Below are 12,185 nucleotides of genomic sequence, written 5' to 3'. Positions count from 1 at the left end.
ATTTTTTATTATGTTGTACTTTTAAATGGTTTTACTTTAATGCAGCTGAAAGTACTCACACACTACTGTAAATTTAATTCACACCAAGCCACAGAAATGTGAAGCCTTTGTAAAGCAAGTAGTTGTTCCTCGAGGACTACTTCAGTGCATAATATACTTAACGAGAAAGGTAAAAATTATACCTAATTTTTCCCAGTTCTCTAAATCAGAAACTTACATATTAATTAACTTCTAAGCTGTTTTCAAACATACATATTATTAATGTGTAAGCTGAATGTGAATACAAGAACCTTTGATTCATTCTCTTTTTAATCATCATCAGATGGGACCAAACCGAACAATTCCACAAAACCACTAAGGGGATGTGAGTAAAAACAAAGACATTTTTATAAAGAAAATAAATACACCAGAAACAATTAAACCCCCACGAAATGAGCAAATGTTACTAAAGATCTGTTAATGAAATAATTCTGTGACAATTATAATACACTTTTTAATATCAGCAGACAGGCCACAACTCAAGAGTGTATTTAAGCACTACATTTTCCCTTGTTCCTGCACAGACTGTGACTATTACAATATTTATGCTCTTAAATGCACTCTCCTTTTTTTAATTTTTCTACAAAGGACAGCATCTTACGTATTACTTTCTTCAGATTTATACAAGAGAAGACCAAGATAAATTTCAGTAGTGTTAGATGACAGAAATGTAACATTTTTCAGTAAAACCTTAGCCCGGCTGTCATGATCAAACTCCAGTTTGATCCAACCTGAGCAGCTGCCAATTAAATCTTCCACTGAAAACTAGGTCCCTGGTTCTCAAGGGAAGTTAGGCATTTAATAGCTACTAAAACTAGAGCTAGCACAGAACTACCTGTGAGAATTTTGGGCAGCGCTCTTCTATTGCCCAGCAATATTATCCACTTACAACAGTTAACCTGATGATCTCTAAAGGTCCCTTCCAACCCCTACCACTCTGTGATTCTGTAATATCCTAAAGTTCACAGTATTTCTGTGATGGTGAAAGTAATTGGTTTAGGGAGTACACAGAATAAAATAAGAACATTAACTGCATCTTGTATTTTCCCCTAAGAGGGAGGCCTTCTTATCATTTGCATGCTCCAAGCCAGATAATCTAAGTTTGTACCTGAAGAACTACATAGACCTAAAAAAGAAACTAGTCAAATGCTCTCTTCACATAATACACAAGAATAAATTGCAGCTTTCAGGTGCTGGTACCAAACTTATTCTGACACCACATTCTGCAAAATTGTTCCCTTCAGGGTATTTTCAATGCCTTACATATTTGATTTACATTTCAACTCTGAGTATTTTTTAAAATTAACAAGAAGTTACAGTTCAATATTTTTTACTTACACTGATAGGATCCAAAATCTTTACTGCTGCCAGACTCCCATCTTTCTTGTTGGCAACCTTATAGACTTTACCGTAAGTGCCTTTCCCAATAGTCTCTATAATTTCCCAGGTATCCGAGGGATCAGCTAACGATTCTAGTCCAATCATGCTGGAATTATATTGAAACAATCCATACAATGGCTTCCTGGAAAACAAAGGAGATACACATACAGTGGGAAGTCCTAAGTCTGTACTAAAGAACACATCTTATGTAAAGAAATGAAATATTGTCCTAATTTGTGAAGAAATACAGATAGAATCACAAATGAAAACCAGAGAGAAAGATAAGATCACTAAATGAAGGAATGGAAAGAAAACTCTGGAGACCATTTCTCTTTACTTACTTTGCTGTATGCATTATTTGCTTCAAAATTAAAAAGTCATGTAATCCTTTTAACATATTTTTGACTAATGCTCCCTGGATGATTGCCATATAGGCACTCGGTAGGTGTGACAGCTCCTCATACCTGACCTAACTACAGCAAGGCTATAGTTTGATAAGCATAACTAGTTTAATAAGAGTTAAGACTGGGATGGATAGTGTCATAAAATACAAACCAACTTCATAATAAGCAACAGGTATACCACGGGGGTGATATTTACCACTGGAGATGCTTCTCAACAATTGCACTCGCCTCTGTTTCTGTATTTCAGTCAGAGAGTGTTATGGTCAGCTACACTGGCTGACTGCATGTCCATCTTCAGGAGATTTCCTGGTCTGGGCAATCACTTCTCCAAGCACTCCCAAGTGATGTATGGACCACTGCAGCCTATGCAAAGGGCTCCTTCCTACCCTTGGAATTACACAGATAAGTTCTGGTGATTAGGAAAATGACATTTTAGGATTTCACTTCAAGTAGCGAGAACCTAGATTTTGCTCCTGAACTGAAATTAGAGAAAAGCAAAGTCTAAGATGAGATTAACTTAACCTTATAGAACCCATCATTAGGGAAGCTGACTGGTTTGTGGTTTCTCTAAGAAAGAATACTGTTTGCCCATTTGGTGGCTGTCAGTAGGTAGATCACTTCAGGAATCTGTACATTTAACTAGGAGATGTAAAGTCTGAGATCCATGAACAAACCTAAGGAGAAAAATAAGAAAGTGATATTGACAAAAGCAAGTGAAGACACCACCATTGCTAACTGCAAAAGCTCTTGATTTTTCAAGATGGATCTACTACCATCTCAAACATACATTTGAATTTTGAGCCATTTCTTTCTAAGCATGTCTGACATCTGCAAACCTGCTTGAAATAATTTTTTTAAATTGCTGTCTTATTTACCTCTTCACCATTTTCAGCATCGGTGACAACTATCTGGCATGAGACATTTAGTCAGAAAGAAATGTGAGCCTGTCTGAGGAAATCAAGAAATTCATAAGGAATGAAGCAGCAGCTCTTCAACCTAATTAAAGAAATAACTGTGCTTTCTGTTCATGATAAAAAAGAAAATAACCCACGTGCAAATTCACATGCAATGCAGGTCTGTATAGCAATATTCAAAATGGAAGCCTGTGTATGAACTCATTTGCATGCTTTATTCCTTTCCAGAAGAATTTTTTAAATTCTTTTAGGTTCTAAGATAAAATGTTTACATGTTGTCAAAGTAATTTACCATATAGCAGGCACAAAACACGGCTGTTAGAGTCGGGTTAGAAGAACAGTAACCTTTTTTTAAACAATGGCAAGCACCATTTAGAGAAAACCTCTGTTTCTCTCCTTGGTTAAAACTGTATTTTCACTAAAGGTGATGTCAAGTAATATAACAAATTGCTTTGGTCTCTTAGCCAAAAAAAGGCAAAGAAAAGAAGGAAAAAGAAGGAAAGAGGGGAAAAAATCCCAACTAGAGTCAATGTCATTTATCCATTGTGGGTCAGTAAGTTGTTAGAATAGTTTCTCGCTACTTGGATTCAATACAGCATGCTGCAAAATAAAGGTTAGCATTCTGAACACACACGGTTAGCATCTCAACAGAGAAGCAGGTCAGGTGAAAGACTTCTCTGAAATCAGTAAACTGCCTGTAAAACATGTACTGAAGACAACAGCCACAGAAATGTAGCTCCAGATAAGCCAACCTGAAAAGCAAGGATTGCTTGCAGGGTGGGGAGGCTTGATGAATACAAACATAAATTGGAACAGTTGCATCACAGGTTAAAACCCCTATATTGAATATGTGTCATTTTAATGCTTTAGGAGAAATGCTGCAGATATTCAGGCACCAAGAAACTGAGGAGACAGACTGCAAGCAGCTTTGGTGCAACCTTACCAAAAAAAAAGAAAAAAAGCCACAGCTGATATTTCTTTCACTGTCACTACGACAACTACCCTATCACACAGATTAGGCAGAAATTATGCATGTATCAATGTAACATTTATTATCATGCCTCCATCCAAGTAGCTGTTGGAGATAAATATGGTTTTCCTTAAAACAATCTAGTGGCATTGCCTGCTTTTGTTCTGATTAATAAGTAATCTTTAAATGGCACTTCCAAATTTTCAGTAGATTAACATTCCTTTATACCAGAAGACAATGTTAACAAAATAAACTCTAGCATAAAACTGTTATAGATGGAGTCCTGAAGTAGAATTTTACTGAGTCCAGCACTTCTACGCAATGTGATAACAAGGCAGCATCTACAGGTAGCATATTTATGCATCACATGGGATCAGACTTGCCAAACAACTCAAACAAAAACAACTCTTCTTAAACTCCAGCAACACATACCTAAATGAGGTTCTACATCTGCCATCTGTGAAACTGTCCATTGCACACAACACAGTAACTCTTACAACATTTCTATGATGAATGTGAATATTTTACAGTACAAAAAAGCAGAACAGTATCTGCTATTATCTTCAATATTGAAAATCCTGATTTAAAAAAATCAAAGTAAAAAGCTGAAGTTGTAAAATTAATTTATGCTTCTCTTCTTCTACTTCTTGATTTGCTGAACTCCAGAAAATAAAATGCTGTGTTTGAACAAGGGCTGCCATTTATGTATGCATGCAACCACTTTACAACAACCGCATATTCATAAGACCCTCACACTAAAATGCTAAAGCTGAAATTTCTTTAGGAAGAAGTTTTTCTTTCACTCTCCCCACATCGGGTCTCATGCTTCTCTGGGATTTCAAATGATGTACAGAGAATGGCTTCTAGCTGTGCAAAACTTAGCAATGTCCTCTCCAGAGGGAGTCTCATCCTATTAAGAGACCTACTGATTACAAGTATTTCATGATTCCTGCCACCAGCTGGAGAAAACTTCTCAGTGGTTAAATCCATTCCATGCAGGCAAGCAAAATAGCCCACACCAGATGCTGAAAAATTACACTTTGGCAATTAACTCTATTGTATGGGGAACATCTTACACAAAGCTATTTGGGACTGCACATACTTAGGCTATTTGAGGAATGACTCCACGCTATCAACAAGCTCATAGCACTCCACCAAACTGTGTTTTGCATAATTGGGAAGAGACAGAATGCAAAGCAAAAGTAAGGTTAACTTGATGGAAGTCAAGTCAAACTGCTCTCAGGCTGAAACAGGGGCAAAGAGTGTGATTTTTTTTCTTTTATCAAAGCAGAGATAATATACTAATTTAAAATAAATCTTGTAAAAGTTGACCAATGAAAACAGAAGGGTAAGAACGAATTGTTAACAGGCTTCAGACACTGGCAGTGTTTTTTTCATTTATCCATGAAAAAAAGGATACTCTTCATCAATAAATTTCATGGGTTTCTCCGTAATATTATTTTTCTATTTTTAAAAACTTGAACAGTCAGAACAAATTACGTCAGACCAAGCACGACGGACTAACTTACATGACAGTCAGGCAAATGTGCAAATAACATTTACCTACATTTAAAGAAAATACTTAAAAGAAAATACTTCTCTGGAAGATCAACATTAGAATCAATGATTGCATATTATAACTCCTGAACAGTATCCCTAGGACAGATTACAAGTATTGTTTGATATAAAAGATAATGGAAAAGAAATACGGGTTACGGATGGTGCAGAAATAATTTTTCCCTCTGTGAACTACAGCCTTCCAATTGTGTTCCACAGCTCTAAACAACCTCAAAATATGTCCTAGAAGTTCTACTGTGATCTTCACCTGTCTTGTGAAAATAAAACAAAACCCCAAACCCCATAAAGAATAACCACCATCAAGTTTTCTAATGATATAATTACTTCTTGAATAAAATCCCCAACGTTTTCTTACAAATTTATTTCACACCTATCTTTCTCAGAAACCACAGGGACAAGAAAAAACAAGTGCCAGAAATAGCTTTACAATTACTGTTCTATTTTCAGTACTGCCTTACTCAACTTCTATACAACAGTGATTTGCCTCTTGCTTTCCAAATGCACCCTTTGCAGCTCACAGTAAAGTGAGACATTCATAGAGATTTTGAAATTAGAGTCTCATTCCAGCCTGGTGCTTTCTAACAGTTTCTAACTATATACCAGTGATGGTACATAGTACTAGTTTTGAATTCTAATATCACTGACAGGGACATATTAGCAGTATCAGTCAATACCAGTGAAACGAAATTGAACATACTGTTTCTATATGGACAACTGATGCACAGGGCTAATTTTTGTGATGTACTATTTATCTAACTCCTTTTGTCTCTCTTGTGAAAAAGGTGGCTCATACTCTTCTGGCATCTACACATGCTGTGGATAAATAAGAATGTCATACTCCAAATGAAGGTATTTCACTATTTGGAGGGAGCTCAATATTGCTTCCATATTAAATTAATTACTCACAGACAGAAGAATTCAGAAGGAAAAGTTGACATCATCAGCTATGACTTCACTCAACCATGACAGCCCCAATTCTGTTGGCTACTAATGGTCACACCCAGGCAGCTACTTAAGAAGCAATTGTTAGAGGAATTAATGAACCACTGGAAGGCACAAGAAAATCAATACTCAGAATACCTTCCTCTACAAGTCTCCTCCTGCTGTTTCTCACTGGCTAGGTTAAAATAAAGAGGATGTCAATATCTTGAAATTAAGCATACAAAAGAATCCACCAAAACACAATCATAACTATTCTCAATTGGTCTCAGAAAGAGGAACTGTAGAAAGTGATGTGCATAGTTCTTTCCAGGATAAAGGCCAGTGGTGGAAGGAGACGAAAGTGAAGGATAAAAGTATGATCAAAAGCTGTTACTGATACTATACCACGTAAAAACAAAAGAACCATACTGATCACATCTTTTTGCTAGGCCAATGTAAGGGAAAAATAGGACAATCAGGAATAGAACAGCTGCTCTTTATAGATGAAAGGTAGATCTCCGAAAGCACTCCTGCTAAATTCAGTTCACACAGCAAGTCTCTGTTGAATATACAAACCATAAAACTGACTCCATGGGTGTTTAAGATAGAGAGGATGTAACTGAGAAACATCTTTTCCCTTTCACTTACTCTGAGTTTTTACTAATTATGCTTACATACAGGCTCTTTCTCTACCTAATGTCCTTTAAATCCAGGAATATCTTTGTTATTGTCATGAAATCATTAGAATAATAAAATCATTATGGTTAGGAAGACCTTTGAGTCCAACCAGTAACTTCACACTGCCAGGCCCATCACTAAACTAAACCATATCCCTCAGCACATCAACTATGCATTTTTTCAATATCTCTAGGGATGGTGACTCTACCACCTCCCTGGGCAGCCTGTTTCAATGCTTAACAACCCTCTCATTAAAAAAAGTTCTTCCTAATGTTCAATCTAAATCTCCCCTGGTGCAACTTGAGCCCAATTCCTTGTGTCCTATCGTTCACACTAGAGAGAAGAGATTGACTCCCACCTCACTAAAATCCTCTTCCAAGTAGTTGTAGAGTGATGATGTTTCCTCTCAGACTCCCCTTCTCTAGGCTAAACAGTCACAGCTCTCTCAGCTTCTCCTCATAAGACCTGTCCTCCAGACCCTTCCCCAGCTTTGTTGTCCACTTCTGGACATGCTCCAGCACCTCAGTGTTCTTCTTGTAGTGAGGAGCCCAGAACTGAATGCAGTATTCGAGGTGTAGCCTCACCAGCACTAAGTGCACGGGGACAATCACTTCCTGGGCACACTGCTCATATTCAGACAGCTGTTGATCAGCACCCCCAGGTCCTTTTCTGTAGGTAGCTTTCCACTCTGCCCCAGGCCCATAGCATTGCATGGGGTTGTTATGGCCCAGGTGCAGGACCTGGCACTTGGCCTTGTTGAACCTCATGCAATTGGCCTTGGCCCATTGTTCCAGCCTGTCCAGGTCCCTCTGAAGAGCCTTCCTGTCCTCAAGCAGATCTATACACCCGCCTAGCTTGGTGTCATCTGCAAATTTACTGAGAGTGCACTCAATCCCCTCATACAGGTCATTGATAAAGATGTTAAACAAAACAGGCCCTACCACTGAGCCCTGGCAAACACCACTGGTGACCGGTCACCAACTGGATAAAACTCCATTCACAACAACTCTCTGGGCCAGGCCACCCAGATAGTTTTCCACCCATCTCAGAGTGGATCCATCCAAGCCATGGGCAGGTAGTTTCTCCAGCAGAATGCTGTGGGAGACTGTATTGAAGGCCTTACTGAAGTCCACGAAGATCACATTCACAGTCTTTCCCTCATCCACTTATCAGGTCACACCGTCATAGAAGTAGATTAGATTGGTCAAACAGGACCTGCCCTTCAAGAAGTCAAGTTGGCTGGGCCTGAACCCTTGGTTGTCCTGTATGTGCCTCACAATGATGTTCAGGATGATCTGTTCTGTAACCTTCTCTGGCAACAAGGTCAGGCTGACAGGCCTGTAGTTCCCAGGATCCTCCTCCTGGCCCTTCTTGTAGATGAATGCCACATTTGCCATCCTCCAGTCCTCTGGGACCTCCCTGGTGAGCCAGGGCTGCTGGAAAATGATGGAGAGTGGCTCAGCGAGCACTTCTGCCAGCTCTTTCAGCACCCTTGGGTGGATCCCATCCGGCTCCATGGACTTGTGTGTGTTGACATGGAGCAGCAGGTCACACAACGTTTCATCTTGCACTCTGGTGGCTTCATTCTGTCCCCCCTGTCTTCCAGTTCATGTGGACAAGTGTCCAGAGAACAGCAGGTTTTGATATTGAAGACTGAGGCAAAGAAGGCATTAAGTACCTCAACCTTTTCCTCATCCTTGCTCACTAGGTTTCCCCCTTCATCCATTAAAGGCATAAGATTTCCTATAACCCTTCTTTTATTTCTATAGTGGTCACCTTAAATTCTAGTTGAGCCTCAGCCTTTCTAATTTTCTCTCTATGTGACCTCACAACATCCTTGTAGTCCTCCTGAGCTGCCTAACCTTTCTTCCAAAGATCAGAAATCCTCTGTATCCTCCTGAGCTCCAGCAAAGCTCTCTGTTTAGCCAGGATGATCTTCTGCCCCACCAGCTCACCTTCTTGCACATGGGGGCAGCTTGATTCCTGTGCCTTTAATATTTCCTTCTTGAAGAACGTCCAGCCTTCCTGGGTTCCTTTGCCCTGCAGGACTGCCTCCCTAGGGATTCTGGCAACCAACTTCCTAAACATGTCAAAGTCTGCCCTCTAGTAACCTAAGTTGACAGTTCTGCTGATCCCCAGTTCTGCTGATCCCTTTCTTTCCTTCAGTTTCCTTATATGGATGGACTAAATAATTTAAGCTTTTGAACTTGTAATATCAGCCACAGGGACAGAGTAGAGTGATAATCCATGGACTGTGTTTGGATGCTAGTTCTAAGTGTTGTGAATGTACGCTCTCTTGTCTTCTCTATGCTTCCAGTTCATCACAGCATGAAACACAATCCCCTTCCTACACAAAACAATGTTGTATGTTGCAAGACATTGTAAGACAATACAGTTGCATGTATTCATTGCATAATAACCTGTTGCATTGCAATTTTTTGTAAGTAATCTATTTATGAGCAAAGAATTAACCTTTGTCCAATAATGATTTATCATTTCTGTATTGTTTCTGTATTCTGTATTTCTGGATGGGCAAATACATCCTTGTGACCAGCCAGTTTCACAAACAGATCTAGGCTGCATGTAGGCAAAGGTAAAGTACAGCTTGTCCCCTGACCAGCTCCCCCACAAATCTAATGCTTTCCTACTGGGTATGTGTTTTCAGTCATTCCTGAAGGCCTCTGTCAGATCAGGAGGCACTGCTGACTCTGTTGCTGGGTCACAAAGAAGTTAATTTATTCTCAGAACTATTTAGCACCTCATCCTGTGACTCCCAAGCAAGTGTCTCAAGACTCTTCATAAACTGCTGTCTTCCATGGGGTTCAGCTAACACCACTGACATCTTGAGGCCTTCATAACTGCACCTCCCTTAAAAATCAGGTTTCTTCTCTTACTACAGACCCACAGCTTCGTGTCATCTGCTGTCTGCAACAGTCATACCAGTTTGCTTCAACTCAAGCCATTTTTTTAGTTGAATGGGACTTGCAAAGAGTGCAATATTATCCTTAAGAGAGACCTGCTTAGCCTGCACAGAATGAGGTCATGCAGTTTAAGTCAAATTAAACACTGCCTCAATCTGCTGCATAATTAAGAACAGAACAAGCAGCCACTGGGGTTTTCTAGAGGAGGAAAGTCTTAAGGATGAGGGTGAACTCAAGCCACTCCATCTTTTTTAATAAAAATTATCACTAGTACTTCAGAAAGTTTCTTAGTGCTTTGATTCTTCTATCTAATCTTCATTGATGCCAATGGTATTATATTAGTCATCAAATTTCTTCGTTAGAATCAGTCAATTCTGCTAATTTTCATAGGATTTCATAAATACAACATGCTTTATTCTGATCTACCATAGCTGAACTTCTCTAATTGAATATGCACAAAAGTTGAAACATAGACTGAAAAAGATTTGTAAACAATAAATCACAAAGCTAAGAAAGCAACAAAGCAACTTGTTTCATGAGCAGTGAAATTAATGACTTCAATACATCTGTGTCATTCTAATTTCTTACCATCAGAATAATTACCATTCTTTCTTTTCTCTGCTACTCCCAAAATTCATCCATGCTGTAGTTAAAACGGAATTGTTAGCACATGGGTGGAACAACCTAAAGTAGAAGGTACCAAGGACAAAATTCAACATGTATCCTCCTTAGAAGGGACAGTGCTTATGGTTTATTCCCCTAGGCTGACATAAATTTTTATGAAAGCTGCAGGAACTTGATTTATTTGGGGGATTTCTATTTCTCTGCCAAATCTAGATGCAATCTTCTGACAGAAAATATTTCCTCACAAAACTTCTGAAGATTGTTTCCCTAAGGATCAACATAAATATCCTAAAATCAGTGTTGACACTGGAAGATGTGCAAAAAAATGGTTAAGCCAAGGCATACAATGATTGCACAATTCTCATAGATGACTAATAAAGCAAACCTGCACTTGCCACTAATTTGCAAGAAATATCTTTTTCTTTTGTTTTCACAAAATTAGAAAAATGTATCATTAATGAAAAAATTAAAATGACACTTCCAAGGTTTCTGGGAGCTATTGTGTATTTAAGAAAACCTACAATGGAAGCTGGGATCAACAGAAAAAAATGTACTCAGTGATAAAAAGCTAAATGCTTTGCTGAGACTAAAATGATTTTTAAAAAAATCACTTCCTGCACGTGGCAAACCAAGCACTTTTGCAGAGTGAGGTAAATGGTACCTTGCTACTGGCATAGAAATCAAAAGAAACTTCTAGTGAAATTTTGAGTACTGCTGAAAATAAAGCCCCTGATCAGTCACAAGGAACTATAATACATTCCATTAATTGTTTGACAACTAATTAATCATTTCCATATCTACACCTCTGTGGACCAAATGTTGAATAAAATTATGTACCTAGTTAGTTACAATGATACATTTATAATGTAATCTTTATAAACTATAACAATGAAAACCAGAAAGACCCCCAAACTATTAAGTAGAAATGATTATCCAAGACCAGATCAAATGTCTGGAAGCCAGTTAAGAACAACAACTCAAACGGTTGATCAGTGGCACTTCTATTGTAAAGATGCGATTCATTTTAGCCATCTAAATAGAATTCCAACAAGCAAAATACATTAAAGCAGTTACAAACAACTAACACCTAACACATCAATTTCACCTCAGGCTGGGAACTCAGCACTAAAATGAAGTTTAAAATCCCATGAGCCCATTCAGTTATAAACTGCAGGTGGCAAGTCAAGTGACTACAAGCTACAGTCCCCACCTGTGAAAAATCAACACCTGAGAAGGTTTTCTCGGCCTCCTTTGGCAACAATTAACAGGGCAAACAAAATGCATGTGTTTGTTAAAATGGTGAAGGGCTATAACAGAATGACGACCCTTAGATCAAAATCAGGCTTTTTGCTGCACTCTAATCAGAAAAGTTTGATATGCTTTGCGTTCAGATGAGGAAAAAGAAATCTAAGACTGAGGCAAGATAAACTTGGGAAGAAAATAACTGCAAATTTACATTAGCAACCTATTTCCTGAAACCAGCTTATCTTCTGTTGAATATTTATTCTGATAAAGATATCAGAATTCCTCCTCACAGGTAGTGCTTGTATCAGTCAGTGCTGCACAGAACTGTGTGTTCTGCATACTGGTTCCCATACCCAGTACTAGATAGACAACGCAGTGTGTTAGCTTAAGATGCTGTGATGAAAGGTACGGATTAAACTGGTTCAACCCTAGTAGTTTCTCTTTGTTAATACTAAAGATCATTGTGACACTAATTGATCCTGAGCCTGATCTATTTATCAAGTCTCACATG

General features: G+C 38.5%; 1 protein-coding gene across 1 annotated transcript in view; it reads right to left on the bottom strand.

Moving 5' to 3' along the window:
• The window catches only part of MYO3B (myosin IIIB), a 177,825-nt gene extending 175,107 nt beyond the window's left edge, over window positions 1-2,718 (bottom strand). The window contains exons 1-2 of the mRNA XM_062005192.1: window positions 2,699-2,718; window positions 1,378-1,561 (exon numbers count right to left, since the gene is read on the bottom strand). Coding sequence (XP_061861176.1) covers window positions 1,378-1,561; window positions 2,699-2,718 — 204 coding nt within the window. The remainder of the gene's footprint in view (window positions 1-1,377; window positions 1,562-2,698) is intronic.
• Window positions 2,719-12,185: the final 9,467 nt, after the last annotated feature.

The sequence above is a fragment of the Colius striatus genome, chromosome 11, assembly GCF_028858725.1.
Source record: "Colius striatus isolate bColStr4 chromosome 11, bColStr4.1.hap1, whole genome shotgun sequence".
NCBI lineage: Eukaryota > Metazoa > Chordata > Aves > Coliiformes > Coliidae > Colius > Colius striatus.
Note: the sequence above shows the minus strand (reverse complement) of the source record. Positions and strands in the feature narration are given on the sequence as shown.